The 24,813-nt window shown below is 31.9% G+C and overlaps 1 protein-coding gene across 1 annotated transcript; it reads left to right on the forward strand.

The window, feature by feature from the left end:
- Nucleotides 1-2,539: 2,539 nt before the first annotated feature.
- LOC127724881 (coadhesin-like) lies at nt 2,540-24,301 on the forward strand. Its single transcript, XM_052231884.1, has 8 exons — nt 2,540-2,585; nt 5,080-5,250; nt 9,924-10,097; nt 11,651-11,824; nt 13,404-13,577; nt 19,504-19,659; nt 21,226-21,399; nt 24,123-24,301. The coding sequence occupies exons 1-8, from the start codon at nt 2,540-2,542 to the stop codon at nt 24,299-24,301; spliced, it is 1,248 nt and encodes a 415-aa protein (XP_052087844.1).
- The last annotated feature ends 512 nt before the right edge of the window (nt 24,302-24,813 follow it).

Consider the following 24,813-nt stretch of genomic DNA (forward strand, 5'->3'; position numbering starts at 1 on the left):
TATGGTCCTTGATTGACTCCAAAATAGCACATTTTGTTCCGAGGAATAACTTGTAAACAGTTTTGCCATTGTTTTTGTATTTGATATGTTGTTACTGATGAAAAAATGTAGGTCAAGTTTATATTTACGATGTTAACATGTGCTGTTCATTTTCATTTACTGATGAAAAAATTGAGATCTAGTTCGGTATTGACAATTTTCAGTATTCCGTTTAGGATTTACGATCTTTGATAGATTGGAAAATGGCACTATATGGTGTTTCCGTAAAAATAACTTGAGAAATCGTTTTACCAATGCTTATCAGTTCTTCATATGTTGCTACTGGTGACAAAATTTAGGTCAAGTTCGATATTGAAAATTTCCAGATTTGTTGTTCAGAAATAATGGTCGTTGATTGATTCAAAAATGGCGCTGTGTAATGTTTCCATGAAATAGCTAGAAAAACCGATTAACCTATGGTTTTTATATCACAACTTATTGTTATTAGTGATAAAATTGGTTTAAGTTCAATATTGACGATTTTTACGTTTGCGGTTCAGGAGTTATGAAAATTAATTGATTGAAACTGCCATTTTAATTCATTTACGTGCAGTAAGTTGAGAACCTTTCGACCATTGCTTTATAAATTTTTAATATTTTCTTACTGATGACAAAAATAAGATCAAGTTTATAATAACCAAGCTTCAGTTTTGCCGTTCAGGGCCCTTAATTGGTGTAACAAAAACAGAAGTAAATACATTCAAAACAATGTATTCTGTCATTTTGAAAGATTCCTGTTTTATGCTTTGACAACGAGCTGGACGTTAATTTTTTTAAGGTTTACTTCAATAATTCTTACAAGCTAACTTTTGCAATTGATTACATCCAAAAATGTTGAAATCATAATGATTAATAGAAGTGCAAATGCAATCATATATGGAAAATTCTCATAAAAGTTAAGCGGGTATCGGTTTGTTTGATTGATTGATTGATTGATTGATTGTTGAATGTTTAACGTCAAGGGCTAAATATTTATGCATTTTCAAAACGAAAAATTAATACAATAGGTAAGGCAAGTTCTGCAATGTAGCAGGGAGGACTACCTACTTAAAAATGTGTGTTTGTTATGGAACAGATGTGTTGCCCTCTATAAAACCTTCGGTGTCCCATTTAATGTAAGGAGAGACAAAATAATAGAGTTTATCCTATTCAAAGAAATTGATTTTATATTTTTTTGGTAGTTAAGCATTCAGTTGTACTTGTTATACTCGGAAAACAATTTGAGCAAAACAAAATCAAAATAATAAACAAACAGATTAAAATATAGCTGTAATGTAGTGTTTTGTATCAAAGATTATCGCAACAGTTTATCTTAATATTCAAATGGTTGAGTGGAAGTTCTGGATTTATGCTTGTGCGAATAAAAAGCGAAATGGAAAAAAACAATACTATTTTTGGTTTCTCAAAAATATAATAAGAGAGCCACAATTGCTTTATAACCTGCAAAATTTTTTTTAAATTGATTTGCTTTCAAAAATCGATAATGAGATGCTGCTGATTTGTATCTGAACATGCTGCAGCAGATAATTCTGTTTTGCATAATTGGAAGAATTCTCTTTTTAATTGTAAAAATCCCAGAAATCTGTATTAGTTGTTGCATAAGCTCATTGTTTTTGTTTTTTTTTTGTTTTTTTTAAGCAAATAAAATATGCAACTATATCTTCTCACCATATATTTCAGTAAATGGTAGCTGCTCCAAATGGACGTGCTGGACTCCTTGCTCTGTAACCTGTGGTAGTGGTAGCCAGGAAAGACGAAGAACATGTCATAACCCAGCACGAGCTAAATTCAGACCAGACTGTTTAGGCTCTAGATCAGAAAGCAGACCATGTACAGTAACTGCTTGTCCAAGTAAGCATCCCAATTCATATCAAATGTTTTCAAACTTGTTCAAGAAGTAAGTCATTATGTCAATGAGCAAAGCTTGCTCATAATGTTAGCACTTTTTAGGTAACTTTAGCTTTTGACATTGAAACTAATTTATGTATTCTATATACAATAACCTGCGTTCTTGTAGTTTTAAAACTGTTACATTGTTCATATGTAAATTTGTACAAACTATACCTAAATTCGTTCATAGATACTAAGATTTGGTTGACCGTTTGGCTGTAGAATATTTATTCAAAATGGGATATCACATCCTACATTTTACGTTGATGTTTTGTTTAGAGAGTCCGTTAATATAAATACGATCCATGTAATTTTATTAATTATTTGATTAAACTTATTTTCAAAGTTTTTTTTTAACATCATGTAAAATCTGTAAATATTGTTTTTAATCGGTACTAATATTGATCTTTTTATTGGAAAAAATAAACTATCATGACTATAACTAAATTTCTATATGTACTGTTATGTGTTCTCATGATCCTCCACTCAATCGATACTGCCTACTTATATTTTGGCATTGTACAAGGTTGTACGTTTCTTAGACTGTTTATGATGTCTTCACACTAAATCCGTTGGATGTGTACGGAATAAAATCATCATAGGTACGAAGATGGATTTATATTTAAGTCTAGGAGAACCTGATTTACTTATTAGTCGTAATTGGCGTTGAACTAGCGTTCAGTAACTGCGATTACTCTCAAACTGGTGCTTTGTGTCTTTTTGTTTTTTAGTTATATATTAGTTTATGTGCTTCGTTCCGATTCATTGAGTTAAGTCATTCGCAACATATTTTTATAGTTTATTCTTTTGTTTTGATGAAATACCAATGAGCCAGGTTAGGAAGAGGGTTGAACGCTCATAAACATGTTTCACTCTGATACATTCTGTATGTGCCTGTCCCAAACCAGGAGCCTGTAATTCAGCGGTTGACCTTGAATCAATCATATCTGTCATATTTGATTTTCGTATAGTGTATTGTTATATTGTTTGATTGATTGGTGTTTAACGCCACTTTCAACACTAGTGTGCTATTTCATGGCGGTCAGTTTTTATTGGTGGTGTGTGTTTTTCTCATTTGTTGAAAAACCTATAAATGCTCTTATACTCATCATTTCAACTCTGGTTGAGGATTGTCTCATTTTCCAATATTACAGCATCTCCTTGTTATAATATTAGGCCCTGTTAAACTTAATTGAAAGCTAATTGCATGCTTATTAGTCAACTAATATGTTTAGATATCAACCCAATCCCAGTGTAAATCTGATGATTGAACATAAATGTACATAATAAGTCATACAATAAAATCAGTCCAGAAAAGCACTTACTTCTTAAATAACGAATTTAGTACGAACAAAAAAAAAATAAACAATGTTGTTTATGCTGTATTTAGACCGCTCTACCAAGAAATTTGTTTTGCATGCACACGTATAAAAATTGCGATTTTTATCCAACGCAATCATATGTTTTCAATTTAGACTTAGTTGTATATATATATATATATATATATATATATATATATATATATATATATATATATATATATTTATATATATATATAGCAATCCCGGCGATAGAAGAACAAAAATTTGCTTCCTGAATTTGCAGATTTAACATTGTTGTGCTGATATTTAGAGTAATTATACATATATTAATATATAGCATCAAAGAATGCTCGTATTTTCTTCAATTTCGTACTCTGTTTTGTCTTTTTTTTTATTCGGGCGTCACTGGTGAAACTTTTTTAGACGAAACGCGCGTCTGTCGAACAAATTTTAATCAAGGAATTTAAGATGCGTTTATTTCCTACACTTATATATCTGTGGCTCAACTTCATAAAACATTTCCTTGACAACGTCATAAAAATGCCAAAATACACAATTTTGAGCAATTCCCGGAACAAACAGAACAGCATTTCAATGCAGAATAGGCAAACCATACATTTGAATATTGCTTCAAACTAAAAAATGGCAAATTGATGTTAATCCCAAAAAGAAAAACACTTTCCAATAAATACCCAACGCTTTTTTGAAATTATTATAACATGAAAAGATGCACATTTAATGATATCTCGTATTTATATACTCTAACAGTCGACTAATTTAACCTTATAGAACGGAAATTAGTATTATCACCGGGTTTGTACATACATGACCAATACGAAGGATGTCACATTTGGAGCAGGATCTGATTGACCGTTCGGAGCACCTGAGATCACTCCAGTGTTTGGTTGGGTTCGTGTTACTCAATCTCTAGTTTTCTTAATTGTGTTTTGTATACTTTTGTTTCTCTTTTTGTCTTTTTTTCGTTCTTTTTTCCATGGCATTGTATATAGAATCAAACAATGCTCGCAGTTACTACAACCAAGCTAAAAGTACTTAACCTAATTTGAAATTATACCTTTCTACACTCTTATATGTGTAACCCAACTTCATAGTAGATTTCCTACACAGCATCATTAAATTGAGGATATATAGAATTCCATGAACAAGCTGAACAATATCAATGCAGAAAAAACAAGACAACAATTTGAATCTTGCATGTGACATCAACCTTATAAAACGGGACTTAGTCTTCTTACCGGTTTTGTAATTACATGACCAACACAAAGGATGCCTCTTGTGAAGCAGGGTCTGATTGCCCTTTCGGAGACCTGAGATCACCCCTGGTTTTTGACGGGGTTCTTGTTGATAAGTCTTAAGTTTTCTTAGTTGTGTTTTCTATACTGTTGCTTGTCTTTTTGTAGTTTTTCGTTTTTTGCCATGGCATTGTCAGTTCGTTTTCGATTCCCAAGTGTGAATATCTCTTTGGTATCATTGACCTCTCTTATAGAATCATCCTCGACTGAATGGTATCTGACAAACAAAATAAAAAGTAAAGTCACCAATGTGTCAAGCGTAGTTAGAGAACTCCTTTACAGACACAAATATATTTTTTTAGTATTTGTTATTTTTCCGTAAAAATCAGTACTGAAAATGTATTAGTAAAATCATGTTATTTAATTTCAACTTTAACAAAATGAAATATAAGTAGGTTATAAAAAAAAATTTCAAATGGAACAATAAGTAGAATGCTGTCTATAACAGAAGAGTGGGCAACCTCGATTTTCAGTTATAAGAGTATTCGACCTTATCTTCTCATCATGTATTGTAGTAGCAGGCAACTGGGGAAATTGGAGGGACTGGTCACCTTGCCCTGTAACCTGTGGTGGTGGTAGACAAGTAAAAATTAGAGCGTGTGATAACCCAGCTCCAGGTAACAACGGATCCGATTGTAAGGGATCTGACTCAGAAAGTAGAACATGTGCACCAATTCCTTGTCCAAGTAAGTATCTAATTTATATGAAATGTTTTCAGTCTTGTTTAAATAGGAAGTCATACTGTCAAATATGCCAACCGTGTACATAATCTTGAGCCCTCTTGAAATAAAATTTGCTTTTGACATTGAAAAAAAAATGTTTTCTTTTATATTGTTGGCAATGGTTTATTTAAAAAAAAGTAGGTTTATAGATTGTTCTTTTGTTGTTCTGGTATTCCACTGTTTTAGGGTAGGGCTAGGGATGAGCGCTCACAAACATGTTAACCCTGCCTCATTCTCCATGTTCCTATTCCTAGTCAGAGGTCAGTCGTTGATACATATCTGTCATATTTGATTTCCATTTATTGTTTTGTTATTATAAATGCAAATAGTTTGCTTGTTTAAATTATTTTACATTTTTCACATCGGGGCCATTTTTAAGCAGACTATACGGCATGGGTTTTTCTATTTTTAAAAGCCGTACGACGACTTTTTTTGCTTATATCCACGTCATTTGAACCCAGGTAGATTATCAGTAAACTAGTGTTTTGAGATCTTAACAAGAACCCAATTTGACTCTGTTAGGTGAACTTAAAGGTACAATAAAAATAATTTGCCTCTAAAATAACGAACTTTTTTTTTTAAAATGCTATATAGAACCACAGAATGATCGCAGTTACTGCAACCAAGCTAAAAAAACTTAACCTAATTTGAAATTATACCTTCCAACACTCTTATATGTGTGGCTCAACTTAATAGTAGATTTCATAAACAACAACAAAAATGTGAAATGCACAATTTCTTGAATAAACTGAACAGCATTGACCAGTTTTATGATAAAAAATCACCTAGAAAAATAGTCAAATCAATCTAAGTTCATATTTGCCTTTTGATACAATATCTATACTATTAAACGAGAAGACCTCATTTTGTGTGTCGCTTCTCTTCCTTCCCCAATTAATTAATCATCATGCCTCTGTGTCCTATAGGTACCATGCATAGTCGCATTTGTCATCCATTCTTATGATCATTCATTTCGGGTTATTTTGGGAGAAAAACGAAGAAAAAGGCGTCCGGATATTGTTTCTGTCATCAGACCGACTTTTAAGTCATACCAAATACTTCCGATTTTAAACTTTAAAAGAGGGGGTAAAGGGTTATTTTCGTGCAACGTGTTTTGCCACTTTTAATTTCACGTGCAGCCGTGAAAAGGTTTGTTATTCACCATGTTTCTTGAAACCGATAAATAGATCAACGTGCAAGAAATTTTTAATTGTTCGCTCATCGTGAAATGGCAATTGTATTTCGCGTTCTTCCGTGCAGTTACCCCCCTTTTTCTCCCCTCTTTCAACATAATTTTCATAATTACTGGGGGACGACAATTATTTTCGTGTTATTCTGCATGTATACTATGATTATAATCCTATAATATATAGAGAGACTCTCTATATAATATAGCAGTGATCGCCGTGGAGAAGAAACCTGGAATTGATAGTTAATAGCAAATACACTTTATTTACATTATACGTATGTTCATAGTATACAGAAACGCGAAAATCATGGAATTTAACACAGAGCAAAAAGAAAGATAACGGACTTTGGAAAAAGGGAGAGGGCTTAAATTAATTGTCCTGTCTCCAAGTGCCTATGACTCAGTTTGATACCTTTTCTGGAATTCTCCAGACATAAAATCTTTTACAAAAATTCATCCTACAACAGTTTACATACTTTCAACCAAGCTCTAAATACCCGCGATTTCGCGGATGTGTTCTAGTATTAATATAAATAAACAAGTCTAAATTGAAAACAACGTTCAAAGCTATGATTGGGTTGGATAAAAATTAATATATATACTAATAATGTTTTTCGAAATGTTCTTCTCTTGTAGACAATTGATTCTTTATAGGTAAATTTGTATAAAACCATGCTCAACTAAATGGTAAACGGGAAATGTGATTTCATAAAAGTAAAAAAACATATATTGTACGATGTGGCTCGAATGCACAGAAAAAGTCACAAATTCGAAAGCTGCATGTGTTATTAGCTGACGTACAACAATTTTACGCATTATTATTTAGCTCAACTACATAGTGTTTAAGGTATGCATACAAAAATGCAAGGGTTACACAATGTCCTGTTGAATGCAGGTGGTAATATAAACACATATATTTCGTTGTCCATGTATTCCTATACTTCAACATATAGGGTAATAAAATAATTCCAACCAGAAATGATTCCTTGTCGTCCATTCGTCCTTTAATGTGATATCAGCCACTTCTTTGTGTAATAGAGATTGGATTTTCATATTTGTGGCCCCATGAGTCAATGAGGATATAGTAATTGTTGAAACGCGCATCTAGGGTCATCGCTTCGATGATGTGAATTAGACCCCAGCCGAGAAAAAGTAAATATCTAAAAATTTTGTATGATTTTTTTTTTTTTTTTTTATTAAATAGGACAACCGTTGACGTGGTTCAAAGTAGTTAACAAGTATCTTGAGATCTCAACCCGAACCATATGAATTATATTTAATAAACCAAAAGGAGAAAAAAAATCATACAATTAAATCAGTCCAGTACGTTCTTAAATGAAGTAAAGCAATATACTTATGTAGCAAGCGTAGCTTGAAACTCCTAAACAGACATATTAATTTTCTTAACTTTAACTATTTTTCCATAGGAAATAGTACGGAAAATTCAAAATCCTATTATTTTTATTTATTTAAACTTTTTGAACTTCTTAACAGACACAGTTCTTTTCCGTATAAATAGGTCCGGAAAATTTATTAATAAATTCATGTAATTTTATTGAAACTTTAACAAAATGAAATATAAGAAGTTTGTTTATAAAGAAGAAATGTTTAATGGTACAACTTGACAAAATTTTTTCTTAAACAGAAGCGTACGTAACGTTCTTTTTGAGCGATAAGAGTTTGCTACTATAACCTTCTACCATATTTCAGTAAATGGTAACTGGGCAGAATGGTCGTTATGGTCCAAATGCTCCTTAACCTGTGGTCAAGGTGGTGAACGAATTAGGAAGAGAACATGTGATAACCCAGCACCAGCTAATAACGGACGGGATTGTAGTGGATCTGACTCAGACGAAGAACTATGTATACTAAATAATTGTCAAAGTTAGTATTTCAATTTTCATAAAATATTTTCAGTCTTGTTCAAAAAGGTAGTCATTATGTCAAAGATGCAAAACTTAGGCACTATTCAGATAACTTTTGATTTTGACATTGAAGTATTGGTTTTCTTTTATATAGAACCTGTGCTCTTGGTTATATGAAATTTAAACGCAAAGAAATATATATTGGTTAATATATACAGTTTTGAGTACTCATTGTACTACATCCGATCGCTACTGTTTAAATATGTTTTATTAATGTACAACGTTATGCGTTTTTCAGACTACTTATGTCATTTATATACTAAATTCGTTCGATGTGTACTGTATATCACTTAAGTCTGAGAGAACATGATTTACATATTTGTTGTAATTGGCTTTGAACTAGCTTCTAATAACTGCAAGTACTCTAAGATCGGTACTTTGTATCTATTATTTTTATGTTAGTTGTTTTTGTAGCTTCATAGCGATCTATTGAGTTGAGCCTTTTTGCAACTGATTCGTTGTGCTGTTATACCACTGTCCAAAGTTAGAGAGGTTTAGCGTTCACACATGTTGCACCCACCACTTTATTTATGTGCCTGTCCTAGGTCAGGGGTCTGTAACTCAAAGTTACAAATTTGAAAGATATATATATTTTTAGCTGACGTACAACAATGTTGCTCACTATAATTAAGCTCAACTACACATTGATAAAGGTATGCATACCTGAATGCAAGTGTTTCACAATTTCCTGTTGAATGCAGGTGCTAACATAACCAAAAAATATTAAGTTGTCCATGCATTCCTGTACTCCAACATATAGGGTAATAAAAGTATTCCAACCAGTAATGATTCCTTATTATCATTTCGTCCGTTAATGCGATATCAGCACATCCATGACCTCTTCATGTAATCGGCGATTGGATTTTCATATTTGTGGCCCCATGAGTCAATGAGGATACATTAGTTGTTGAAACGCGCACCTAGGGTGATCGACTCGATGATGTGAATTCGACCCCAGCCGAGAAAAAGTAAATATTTAAAAATTTTGTATTGATTTTTTTTTTGATATTACATAGGACAACCGTTGACGTGGTTCAAAGTAGTTAACAAGTATCTTGAGATCTCAACCAGGACCATATTAATTATGTTTAATAAACTAAAAGGAGAAAAAAAAATCATACAATAAAATCAGTCCAGTACGTTCTTAAATGAAGTAAAGCAATATACCTATGTAGCAAGCGTAGCTAGAAACTCCTAAACAGATACATATTAATTTTCTTAACTTTAACTATTTTTCCGTAGGAAATAGTACGGAAAATTCAAAATCCTATTATTTTTATTTATTTAAACTTTTTGAACTTCTTAACAGACACAGTTCTTTTCGTATAAATAGTTCCGGAAAATGTATTAATAAATTCATGTAATTTTATTAAAACTTTAACATAATGAAATATAAGAAGGTTGGTTATAAAGAAGAAATATTTAATAGAACAACTGGACAAAAATTTGTCTTAAACAGAAGCGTACGTAACGTTCTTTTTGAGCGATAAGAGTTTGTTACTATATCTTCTACCATATTTCAGTAAATGGTAACTGGGCAGAATGGTCGTTATGGTCCAAATGCCCCTTAACCTGTGGTCAAGGTGGTGGACGAATTAGGAAGAGAACATGTGATAACCCAGCACCAGCTAACAACGGACGGGATTGTAGTGGCTCTGACTCAGACGAAGAACTATGTATACTTAATGATTGTCCAAGTTAGTATTTCAATTTTCATAAAATATTTTCAGTCTTGTTCAAAAAGATAGTCATTATGTCAAAGATGCAAAACTTGGGCACTATTCAGATAACTTTTGATTTTGACATTGAAGTATTGCTTTCCTTTTATATTGAACCTGTGCTCTTGGTTATATGAAAAATTTAAACGCAAAGAAATATATATTGGTTTATATATACAGTTTTGAGTACTCATTGTACTACATCCGATCGCTACTGTTTAAATATATTTTATTAATGTACAACGTTATGCGTTTTTCAGACTCTTTATGACATTTATATACTAAATTCGTTCGATGTGTACTGTATATCACTTAAGTCTGAGAGAACATGATTTACATATTAGTTTTAATTGGCTTTGAACTAGCTTCTAATAACTGCAAGTACTCTAAGATCGGTACTTTGTATCTATTATTTTTATGTTAGTTGTTTTTGTAGCTTCATAGCGATCTATTGAGTTAAGCCTTTTTGCAACTGATTTGTTGTGCTGTTATACCACTGCCCAAGGTTAGACGGGTTTAGCATTTACACACATGTTGCACCCGCCACATTATCTATGTGCCTATCCCAGGTCAGGGGTCAGTAACTCAAAGTTACAAATTTGAAAGATGTATATGTTTTTAGCTGACGTACAACAATGTTGCTCACTATTACTAAGCTTCAACTACACATTGATAAAGGTATGCATACCTGAATGCAAGTGTTCCACAATTTCCTGATGAATGCAGGTGCCTACATAACCAAAAAATATTCCTGTACTCCAACATATAGGGAAATAAAAGAATCCCAACCAGTAGTGATTCTTTATCATCATTTCGTCCTATAATGCGATATCAGCACATCCATGACCTCTTCATGTAATCGGGGATTTGATTTCCATATTTGTGGCCCCATGAGTCAATGAGGATACAGTAGTTGTTGAAACGCGCACCTAGGGTGATCGACTCGATGATGTGAATTCGACCCCAGCCGAGAAAAAGCAGATATTAAAAAATTTTGTATTGATTTTTTTTTGATATTACATAGGACAACCGTTGACGTGGTTCAAAGTAGTTAACAAGTATCTTGAGATCTCAACCAGAACCATATTAATTATGTTTAATAAACTAAAAGGAGGAAAAAAAATCATACAATAAAGTCAGTCCAGTACGTTCTGAAATGAAGTAAAGCAATATACCTATGTAGCAAGCGCAGCTAGAAACTCCTAAACAGATACATATTAATTTTCTTAACTTTAACTATTTTTCCGTAGGAAATAGTACAGAAAATTCAAAATCCTATTATTTTTATTTATTTAACGTTTTTGAACTTTTTCACAGACACAGTTCTTTTCCGTATAAATAGGTCCGGAAAATTTATTAATAAATTCATGTAATTTTATTGAAACTTTAACAAAATGAAATATAAGAAGGTTGGTTATAAAGAAGAAATGTTTAATGGAACAACTGGACAAAAATTTGTCTTAAACAGAAGCGTACGTAACGTTCTTTTTGAGCGATAAGAGTTTGCTACTATATCTTCTACCATATTTCAGTAAATGGTAACTGGGCAGAATGGTCGTTATGGTCCAAATGCTCCTTAACCTGTGGTCAAGGTGGTGAACGAATTAGGAAGAGAACATGTGATAACCCAGCACCAGCTAACAACGGACGGGATTGTAGTGGCTCTGACTCAGACGAAGAACTATGTATACTAAATGATTGTCCAAGTTAGTATTTTAATTTTCATAAAATATTTTCAGTCTTGTTCAAAAAGGTAGTCATTATGTCAAAGATGCAAAACTTAGGCACTATTCAGATAACTTTTGATTTTGACATTGAAGTATTGCTTTTCTTTTATATAGAACCTGTGCTCTTGGTTATATGAAAAATTTAAACGCAAAGAAATATGTATTGGTTAATATATACAGTTTTGAGTACTCATTGTACTACATCCGATCGCTACTGTTTAAATATATTTTATTAATGTACAATGTTATGCGTTTTTCAGACTCTTTATGACATTTATATACTAAATTCGTTCGATGTGTACTGTATATCACTTAAGTCTGAGAGAACATGATTTACATATTAGTTGTAATTGGCTTTGAACTAGCTACTTATAACTGCAAGTACTCTTAGATCGGTACTTTGTATCTATTATTTATATGTTAGTTGTATTTGTAGCTTCATAGCGATCTATTGAGTTAAGCCTTTTTGCAACTGATTCCTTGTGCTGTTATACCACTGTCCAAGGTTAGAGGGGTTTAGTGTTTACACACATGTTGCACCCGCCACTTTATTTATGTGCCTATCCCAGGTCAGGTCTCTGTAACTCAAAGTTACAAATTTGAAAGATGTATATGTTTTTATCTGACGTACAACAATGTTGCTCACTATTATTAAGCTTCAACTACACATTGATAAAGGTATGCATACCTGAATGCAAGTGTTCCACATTTTCCTGTTGAATGCAGGTGCTAACATAACCAAAAAATATTAAGTTATCCATGCATTCCTGTACTCCAACATATAGGGTAATAAAAGAATCCCAACCAGTAATGATTCCTTATCATCATTTCGTCCTATAATGCGATATCAGCACATCCATGACCTCTTCATGTAATCGGGGATTGGATTTTCATATTTGTGGCCCCATGAGTCAATGAGGATACAGTAGTTGTTGAAACGCGCACCTAGGGTAATCGACTCGATAATGTGAATTCGACCCCAGCCGAGAAAAAGCAAATATTTAAAAATTTTGTATTGATTTTTTTTTTGATATTACATAGGATAACTGTTGACGTGGTTCAAAGTAGTTAACAAGTATCTTGAGATCTCAACCAGAACCATATGAATTATGTTTAATAAACTAAAAGTGGAAAAAAAGTCATACAATAAAAATCAGTCCAGTACGTTTTTAAATGAAGTAAAGCAATATACAAAATGTACCTATGTAGCAAGCGTAGCTAGAAACTCCTAAACAGATACATATTAATTTTCTTAACTTTAACTATTTTTCCGAAGGAAATAGTACGGAAAATTCAAAATCCTATTATTTTTATTTATTTAAACTTTTTGAACTTCTTAACTGACACGGTTCTTTTCCGTATAAATAGGTCCGGAAAATTTATTAATAAATTCATGTAATTTTATTAAAACTTTAACATAATGAAATATAAGAAGGTTGGTTATAAAGAAGAAATATTTAATGGAACAACTGGACAAAAATTTGTCTTAAACACAAGCGTACGTAACGTTCTTTTTGAGCGATAAGAGTTTGCTACTATATCTTCTACCATATTTCAGTAAATGGTAACTGGACAGAATGGTCGTTATGGTCCAAATGCTCCTTAACCTGTGGTCAAGGTGGTGGACGAATAAGGAAGAGAACATGTGATAACCCAGCACCAGCTAACAACGGACGGGATTGTAGTGGCTCTGACTCAGACGAAGAACTATGTATACTAAATGATTGTCCAAGTTAGTATTTCAATTTTCATAAAATATTTTCAGTCTTGTTCAAAAAGGTAGTCATTATGTCAAAGATGCAAAACTTGGGCACTATTCAGATAACTTTTGATTTTGACATTGAAGTATTGGTTTCCTTTTATATAGAACATCTGCTCTTGGTTATATGAAAAATTTAAAGGTAAAGAAATATATATTGGTTTATATATACAGTTTGAGTATTCATTGTACTACATCCGATCGCTACTGTTTACATATATTTTATAAATGCATAACGTTATGCGTTTTTCAGACTATTTATGACATTTATATACTAAATTCGTTCGATGTGTACTGTATATCACTTAAGTCTGAGAGAACATGATTTACATATTAGTTGTAATTGGCTTTGAACTAGCTTCTAATAACTGCAAGTACTCTAAGATCGGTACTTTGTATCTTTTATTTTTATGTTAGTTGTTTTTGTAGCTTCATAGCGATCTATTGAGTTAAGCCTTTTTGCAACTGATTTGTTGTGCTGTTATACCACTGTCCAAGGTTAGACGGGTTTAGCATTTACACACATGTTGCACCCGCCACATTATTTATGTGCCTATCCCAGGTCAGGGGTCTGTAACTCAAAGTTACAAATTTGAAAGATGTATATGTTTTTAGCTGACGTACAACAATATTGCTCACTATTACTAAGCTTCAACTACACATTGATAAAGGTATGCATACCTGAATGCAAGTGTTCCACAATTTCCTGTTGAATGCAGGTGCTTACATAACCAAAAAATATTAAGTTATCCATGCATTCCTGTACTCCAACATATAGGGTAATAAAAGAATCCCAACCAGTAATGATTCCTTATCATCATTTCGTCCTTTAATGCGATATCAGCACATCCATGACCTCTTCATGTAATCGGGGAATGGATTTTCATATTTGTGGCCCCATGAGTCAATGAGGATACACGCAGGAAGGTTAATGCAGTTTAAAAAAAATAGGCAATGATTTTTGTGTTTGCATCGTAATCTAAATCTGACGTCGTTATCTAAACTATTCGACACATTGGCTAGAACGTTTCGTCGGCGTCAATTTTGAGCTTGCTACGAACAGCTGATCGGGCATCTTGTTATGATAGACGTCAGTGTCGTCAGTCCAACAAAAACACGTTAATGTAGAAGTGTGTTGCTTATATTTTGAGGTAAGTTTGTTTTAAAATATTTTAGCTTTCTACTGCCGAGGATCATCGATATTCATTACATCCACGATTGAGAAATACGCATTGTTTACTTAAAACTGGGGGTATTCGTTACACGTTTCGCTGTCAACATGACGAGTGCGATCTGTATACAGTATAGGACAAACTTCCTGTGAATGATTTATGCAAGTTAACACTATTTTACTATCTTATATAAACAATCATATCTTCATTGACCATCGACTAAATTACTTTATGTCGGACATTTTGCAGACTGACCTGCCATGCACAGATGCGGGTCTAATATTTTCAAATATGGGCTCTTAATGGTCAGCTACGATGCAACGTAAGGATTGGAATTTGTTAAAAAGTCCGAACACCATGCCCGCCAGCTTTCCCCTTAATTCTCCCCTCTCCCTTTAATTTGTCTCGACGTATGCATGTCATATGATTCGAATTTTATGTTGGAGGCAAACACCTAAACATTTTATTAAAGATCTATTAGGTATATTTTAACATGAATCTTCAAATTGCCCTGATTGCACATGCAAAATCATTTCTTTTTTAGGTGTTGATTCCAATTTATAATATATAACAAAACCCCACAAAACATTAGAAAAATATATGCATACATGTCACTGTGCATGCATTCATGCTAATGCCTATGGCTTGCCTGCATTTAATAAAATTGTTTAGGCAGGCACATGAGATTTATGATATGGGAGAACTATTATTTATTATCATGGCCATAATTGATAAACAACTTTTCATTTATGGTTTTAAATCTGATAGTCATCATACTATTATTTTAAATCATCCCTTTTAGTGTACATTTAAACTTTATCAATTTGTTCATTTTTCTTATGTTTATAGTCATTAGATCATAAATAAAATGTGTATTTGTAATATTGATTCACAATAAAAAAGTAAATCTGAAGTCTATGTTTCTTTGTGTAGATATTTTCAAATTTTGACAATCATGTTTCAAAACAATTCACATCAATCTTAATTATGTTTATTTACAATCTGGTGTGTATAAAATTTAGTTTGAAACCTTTCAGTAATTATTGTTACTTCTTTTGCAGATTTATTTGTACCATGCACACATTACATTGTCATGTCAATGCCTGAAGAGTGTAGTTTCTATAATATCAAATATGAGGTCTATACAATGTAAGTATTAATATTATAATGTATGAGTCTTGTTGGGGGTCCTTCAGTTCTTTATTTCTTTTTTTATACAATTTCCTTATTTCTTTATCTATTTTGCCCATTATTCTTTATTCTTTGTATTTAAACACCCCATTATTCTCTTTTATTATTGGTCATTTTTTATTCTTTAATTTTTTAGCCCTTTATTCTGCACTTTTTGCCCATAAGGATTAGTATCTATTCTGTAAACACCATGCAGCCCCTCAGGTTATGTGTATATATAAGTTGTCTGTTGTATTGAGTCACACCCACTCAATATTGAGTAAGTCATATTAATTAATTATAACAAATTAATGGGTAAATATCAGTTGAAGTAAGTTCACTGTTGTACTTAAAAACTTTATTGTACTTTTACAGAAAATTCATAAATTAAAAGTTCATTTTAAATCAATGTAGATTTTTTTGTCAAGTTTACTTTTAATTATATAATAATTTAGGAACACAGCATTTTGACTGAAGTTTTCTTTTTGTATCATAACATTCAATACCAATAACTTTAAAATGCAACTAAATGTTTATATAATTTTTTTTCAGTATATGTATTCAGATGACTTGGAGGCAATGGTGTTATACAAGTATTTACTAACTGAAATTGGAAAAAGTAATCAAAGAAAAAGAGTAACCACTTGTTTCTTTTGAAGATCAACACACACAAGGAAATTGTCAGACAATTTATAACCATATATGGGAATAGTTTTAGATCTATGCATTAAAGAAAGTGAAATGAATGTTTTAAAGATAAAAGCTAGAGGACTTATAACAAAACTATCACAAGTGCTGAATATGAAATAACCCCATGCCATGTCACATGTGACTTTTGGAATGAAGCAATTTTTCAGTGTGACAACAAAAGGAAGAAGTACATGACTGTTAAAACTGACTCTGAAACATTGAAGACAAAGAAATAAAAGTATTACACCAGAGGAAATGACTGTGCACTTCTTTCCTGTAAGATCAACACATAAAAGGAAATGTTCATATCATTATTCAACATCATATGGCAGTTATTGAGATAATGTTGGATATATACATAAAACTGTGAAATGAGTGAGAATTATAATTCAAACATCATATTTGGCAGGCTGGTAACTGCATGTACTTACTGGTATATATATTGTAATTCACAATATTTTACATGTATATAGGAATATTCTTTGCATGCTACATGTGAAAAAAAAGACAAGTTTAGGAATTCAATAAAAATTTTCCAGTACAACATTAACATATGAAAATCAGCAGGATGATATATGTCTACATTTATTATGGATCATGGAAAACCACATGGCACAAGATGTATTGTATACATTATGATAAGGACTTTCAGTTTAATATGACATATACAATGCTTTTGGTATTAAGTTTGAGAAAACTATTTGAAATGAATGAGAAATTATCATAAGTTTTTATGAAACTTTTGATATAGACATTATGTATTTAATAGTCAAATAATACTCTGGTCTCATAATGAACTCTTGAAGAAGTAATGGCTTTCACATGCATATAACTTTATTTAATAAACAAATAGCTTCTTCTCTTATTTTATGTTTTTTTTCTATAATGATAGAAAATAAGTTCAATCTGTATTTACCTACACCATGTACATAACCTGCGTAGTATTATATATTTTTCTGGTTTTAATTCTAGACCAATGCATGGACCGGATTTTAAATTTATTAATTTACTATGCAAGAGACTGCATTATGAATGAATGATGCATGTTCAACAAATAAACATATCTCTAGAAATTCTAGCTTAAAACCGATAATGTTTAAAAAAAATGATCCATTTACACATGTCATGTGACGGTTTCCCATACTATAAATGTTCAGTGAACTATTTAAAATTGTTTTAAAAAAAATATAATCATTGAAAAAAAAAACCTTTATCAGGTCTGAGTACATTAATATTTCTCATGAAACATGAGTTTGATAGAAGGGGCTTCATACTTCCATGCACTAGTTCTGGTTAAAAGTGTTTTTTTTTCTGATCAGGAGAATCATTTTGTTTTAGAAAGATTTTTTTGTCGTTCGTTATCTCGTTATCTTACTATACTAATCCTTGGTCATATCTTAAAGTCGTAAAACCCCTATGAGAAGCGAAGTTAAGAAAGTAACCAAGTTAATTTTATTTACAATCAACACATATGTGGAGTTAGAAATGAACATGGGGTTACGAAAGCTATTTCAAAGTATAACGTTTGAGTATCTCCCCTTTTTTTCCTCATGACCTTCGTATGCACCGTGATTCTTTCAAGATTCATGAACACCTTCAAGTATAAAAATGAAAAAAATAACATTGTTTTACATCTTTAATGTGTCCATTTCTAGTCAAAAACTATCAAAATGTCGTTTATTTTTTTCCCGGCACTTTGATACCATAAAGGGGAATAATCGATCTGAATCATTACAGTGTTTAAATGTCGCCGCGAAAGGACTTGGGTCTCATTAATTTATAAAGATCGCATTGGCACACCCCGTTAATATTCATTGATCTCTTTAAAACTTGACATTTTTATTTTTGGAAAGCTTATGAATACCAAGATTGCTGTTTCTTGCTTTTAAAATGAATACAACATTTTCAAAATTGACAAGAAAGTTGACTTTTGGTGTGGGCATGGTTGGATTGTATGTCACTTCTGTTATTTTTTATTAGAAAAGGGCATATTTAAAGAAAGAAACAGCTGTTACAGGAAAGATAACATCTTTGTCAACCAAACGAGGTAGGGGGTGCTAAGACATCAGATATCAAAAGTTTGGATGATGTAAGGGATGATCAAAATTAGTTTTGGGTATGAAAGTTTCTAGACTAAAATTCAAAATAATTTCAAATTTTTATGATTTTTTTATGAATAAATAGCCGATTTACTCTAGAACAGCATTAACATACCTGCGCAGTAGTTGGTTGAAACGCGCACCTAGGGTGATCGACTCGATGATGTGAATTCGACCCCAGCCGAGAAAAAGCAAATATTTATAAATTTTGTATTGATTTATTTTTTTTGATATTACATAGGACAACCGTTGACGTGGTTCAAAGTAGTTAACAAGTATCTTGAGATCTCAACCAGAACCATATGAACTATGTTTTATAAACTAAAAGGAGAAAAAAAAATCATACAATAAAATCAGTCCAGTACGTTCTTAAATGAAGTAAAGCAATATACCTATGTAGCAAGCGCAGCTAGAAACTCCTAAACAGATACATATTAATTTTCTTAACTTTACCTTTTTTTACGTAGGAAATAGTACGGAAAATTCAAAATCCTATTATTTTTATTTATTTAAAGTTTTTGAACTTTTTCACAGACACAGTTCTTTTCCGTATAAATAGGTCCGGAAAATTTATTAATAAATTCATGTAATTTTATTGAAACTTTAACAAAATGAAATATAAGAAGGTTGGTTATAAAGAAGAAATGTTTAATGGAACAACTGGACAAAAATTTATCTTAAACACAAGCGTACGTAACGTTCTTTTTGAACGATAAGAGTTTGCTTCTATAACCTTCTACCATATTTCAGTAAATGGTAATTGGGCAGAATGGTCGTTATGGTCCAAATGCTCCTTAACCTGTGGTCAAGGTGGTGAACGAATTAGGAAGAGAACATGTGATAACCCAGCACCAGCTAACAACGGACGGGATTGTAGTGGCTCTGACTCAGACGAAGAACTATGTATACTAAATGAGTGTCCAAGTTAGTATTTCAATTTTCATAAAATATTTTCAGTCTTGTTCAAAAAGGTAGTCATTATGTCAAAGATGCAAAACTTAGGCACTATTCAGATAACTTTTGATTTTGACATTGAAGTATTGCTTTCCTTTTATACAGAACCTGTGCTCTTGGTTATATGAAAAATTTAAAGGCAAAGAAATATATATTGGTTTATATATACAGTTTTGAGTACTCATTGTACTACATCCGATCGCTACTGTTTAAATATATTTTATTAATGTACAACGTTATGCGTTTTTCAGACTCTAAATGACATTTATATACTAAATTCGTTCGATGTGTACTGTATATCACTTAAGTCTGAGAGAACATGATTTACATATTAGTTGTAATTGGCTTTGAAGTAGCTTCTAATAACTGCAAGTACTATAAGATCGGTACTTTGTATCTATTATTTTTATGTTAGTTGTTTTTGTAGCTTCATAGCGATCTATTGAGTTAAGACTTTATGCAACTTATTAGTTGTTCTGTTATACCACTGTCCAAGGTTAGAGGGGTTTAGTGTTCACACACATGTTGCACCCGCCACTTTATTTATGTGCCTATCCCAGGTCAGGGGTCTGTAACTCAAAGTTACAAATTTGAAAGATGTATATGTTTTTAGCTGACGTACAACAATGTTGCTCACTATAATTTAGCTCAACTACACATTGATAAAGGTATGCATACCTGAATGCAAGTGTTCCACAATTTCCTGTTGAATGCAGGTGCTAACATAACCAACAAATATTAAGTTGTCCATGCATTCCTGTACTCCAACATATAGGGTAATAAAAGTATTCCAACCAGTAATGATTCTTATCATCATTTCGTCCTTTAATGCGATATCAGCACTTCCATGACTTCTTCATGTAATCGGGGATTGGATTTTCATATTTGTTGCCCCATGAGTCAATGAGGATACAATAGTTGTTGAAACGCGCCCATAGGGTGATCGACTCGATGATGTGAATTCGACCGAAGCCGAGAAAAAGTAAATATTTAAAAATTTTGTATTGATTTTGTTTTTATATTACATAGGACAACCGTTGACGTGGTTCAAAGTAGTTAACAAGTATCTTGAGATCTCAACCAGAACCATATGAATTATGTTTATAAACTAAAAGGAGGAAAAAAATCATACAATAAAATCAGTCCAGTACGTTTTTAAATGAAGTAAAGCAATATACCTATGTAGCAAGCGCAGCTAGAAACTCCTAAACAGATACATATTAATTTTCTTAACTTTACCTTTTTTTACGTAGGAAATAGTACGGAAAATTCAAAATCCTATTATTTTTATTTATTTAAACTTTTTGAACTTCTTAACAGACACAGTTCTTTTCCGTATAAATAGGTCCGGAAAATTTATTGATAAATTTATGTAATTTTATTAAAACTTTACCATAATGAAATATAAGAAGGTTGGTTATAAAGAAGAAATATTTAATGGAACAACTGGACAAAAATTTGTCTTAAACAGAAGCGTACGTAACGTTCTTTTTGAGCGATAAGAGTTTGCTACTATAACCTTCTACCATATTTCAGTAAATGGTAACTGGACAGAATGGTCGTTATGGTCCATATGCTCCTTAACCTGTGGTGAAGGTGGTGAACGAATTAGGAAGAGAACATGTGATAACCCAGCACCAGCTAACAACGGACAGGATTGTAGTGGCTCTGACTCAGACGAAGAACTATGTATACTAAATGATTGTCCAAGTTAGTATTTCAATTTTCATAAAATATTTTCAGTCTCGTTCAAAAAGTCGTCATTATGTCAAAGCTTAGGCACTATTCAGATAACTTTTGATTTTGACATTGAAGTATAGCTTTCCTTTTATATAGAACCTGTGCACTTGGTTATATGAAAAATTTAAACGTAAAGAAATATATATTGGTTTATATATACAGTTTTGAGTACTCATTGTACTACATCCGATCGCTACTGTTTAAATATATTTTATTAATGTACAACGTTATGCGTTTTTCAGACTCTTTATGGCATTTATATACTAAATTCGTTCGATGTGTACTGTATATCACTTAAGTCTAAGAGAACATGATTTACATATTAGTTGTAATTGGCTTTGAACTAGCTTCTAATAACTGTAAGTACTCTGAGATCGGTACGTTGTATCTATTATTTTTATGTTAGTTGTTTTTGTAGCTTCATAGCGATCTATTGAGTTAAGCCTTTTTGCAACTGATTCGTTGTGCTGTTATACCCCTGTCCAAGGTTAGAGGGGTTTAGTGTTCACACATGTTGCACCCACCACTTTATTTATGTGCCTGTCCTAGGTCAGGGGTCTGTAACTCAAAGTTACAAATTTGAAAGATGTATATATTTTAACTGACGTACAACAATGTTGCTCACTATTATTAAGCTCAACTACACATTGATAAAGGTATGCATACCTGAATGCAAGTGTTCCACAATTTCCTGTTGAATGCAGGTGCTAACATAACCAAAAAATATTAAGTTGTCCATGCATTCCTGTACTCCAACATTTAGGGTAATAAAAGTATTCCAACCAGTAATGATTCCTTGTCATTTTTTCGTCCGTTAATGTGATATTAGCACTTCGTCTATAATCGGCGCTTTGATGTTTATATTTGTGGCCCCAAGCCTCAATGAAGATACAGTAATTGTCGAAACGCGCACCTAGAGTGATCAACTCGATTATGTGATTTCGACCCCAGTCGGGAGAAGATAAATACTTAAGAAAAACTTAATTCAATATTACATAAGACAACCATTGTCGTGGCTTAATGATCTTGAACAATCACTTGAATATTTGACGTGTTTAGTAGTTAACTGTCTCAACCCGAACCATATGAATTATGTTTGATAAACCAAAACGGAGAAAGCAATCATACAATAAATCAGTCGAGAGAAGCACTTGCTTCAAAAGTAACAAATTGTTTACGAATAAAGCAATTAGAAACAATATTTTATATATGGCATCAAGGGATGGTCGAAATTACTGATTACGAGCTCAAAATACATAACCTAATTTGAATTCATGTCTTCATACAGTCTAGTATTTGTGCTTGTATTCTATTGTAGATTTACTTTTATAACATTATAAAGGTACAACAAAACACGAACTTGTGCAATGCTTAAAACAAACTGAACAGAAGTTCAATTCAGAAAAAAAACCCAATCATTTGATCCATGCGTCAAACTAAAATTAACACTAAAAAACTATTGACTATATTGCCATTCTTGGTATGAAGCACGCTACAAAAAAATTTAGTTATGGATTTGACATTTCAAACCTAAAATCCCTAAATGAGTTAAAATGAATGTTAAGTTAATTATATGTTTAAGGAATGTTTGTAACGATTAAGTCATTCCAGTATTTGGATTATTTCAAGTTTCTCCTAAAGGGGAAAATACCAATTAATAATGAACGACATTGACATACATGATATAGAAACAACATCGACTGAATAGTACCTTACAAAAGAAAAATTCATTTAAGTTATAAAATTAAGTAAAGCAATATACCTATGTACATGATGTAACAAGCGTAGCTAGAAACTCCTAAACAGATACTTTCGTAATTCCCATGTTCAAAAATCATTCCAGTATTTGATTACATATAGTTTAAAGTGCCATCTTTGAAAATCTTACAAATCTTTATTTTTTCATCATTTTTGAAAGAAAAAAAGGTGCCAATGTTAAGTGTATGAAAAATCTAGAGATAATTATTTCCCGCCAAATTTGCAATGACTTATATCTCGAAAACAAGCACACGGACCCTTAATTTTTTTCTGCTTTTTAGTTTCTCTATTTATATACTATCAATTTATAGCAGTCTTTTAAAAAGCTTGTTATTTTGAAACAGAGTAGCGAATATCCTTAATAGAAATTTTCTTTAAAATGCTTTGTTTATAATATATATATTTAATACTTAATAGTTAATATAAACCAAAGGTAAATATTTGCTGTAACATATTTCACCTTGTAATTGTGTTGCTTTCTTATAAAGTCATTCTACTGCTAATCTGAACTGGGACTAAAAGAAAATTGTATTAGTCCAAGATCTGAACAAACATCTATAACAAAAACTTTTTTGTAGATGGATAGATCATGATATAATAAATACATTTTATACATAAAGACATGTACTTTTCTAGGATTTATGCAATTTGAGCTTGACACTTGTCGTCTACCCCCCACCCCCCAAATACTCCTAAACAGACACATATATATTTTTTTAGTATTTGTTATCTTTCTGCATAAAAAGATGTGGAAAATTTATAAATGAATTATGTAATTTTTATTTAAACTTTAACAAAATGAAATATGAGAAGGTATAAAGAAGAAATGTTAAATGGAACATTTGGTTATATGTTGTTTTGATCAGAAGAGTACGTAACGTTCTTTTTTTTTTTGGCGGTAAGAGCTTTCTACTATATCTTCTACCATATTCCAGTAAATGGTAACTGGGCAGAATGGTCGTTATGGTCCAAATGCTCTATAAGCTGCGGTTCAGATGGTAACCGATTTAGAGATAGAACATGTTCTAACCCAGAAGCAGCTAACGGAGGTAGATCATGCACTGGCCGTGGCATTCAAGGTGAAATATGTGAGCTACCTGGCTGTCCTATCTGAAAGTAAGTATCTCAGTTTATATCAAATGTTTTAAGTCTTGTTTAATTAGGTAGTAGTACAGTTTTATAATAAACCTTATTCATAGCCTTATCAATTAGCACTGTTCAGATAACTTTTGCCTTTCACATTAAAATAGCATGAGTATAAAGATAAAAAAAAAGGGACTGAAGATATCAGGGGTTCATTTCAATGATAGGTTGGAGAGATTGACAAGGCCATCACAAAAAACAAACATGTCCATAAAACACTACATGAAAAAACATAAGACTGCGCAACCCGCATTCCACAAAAATCTGCTGATGATCTCATTTACTCCAGATGAGTAAGAATATCATGTTGTACCGTCTTATTTCTAATGGTAAGTACTAGTTCGGTGATATATCAATCAAGGAAAAAAGAACAGGATTGTGGTAAAAATTGAAACATATCATGTGCTCTTGTAGACAATAGTTACAGTTGTCATATGTAAATATGCATTAACGTCACTCAAACCCTTGTTAGATACATTATCA

The sequence above is a fragment of the Mytilus californianus genome, unplaced genomic scaffold (genome assembly GCF_021869535.1).
Source record: "Mytilus californianus isolate M0D057914Y unplaced genomic scaffold, xbMytCali1.0.p SCAF_14, whole genome shotgun sequence".
NCBI classification, from domain to species: domain Eukaryota; kingdom Metazoa; phylum Mollusca; class Bivalvia; order Mytilida; family Mytilidae; genus Mytilus; species Mytilus californianus.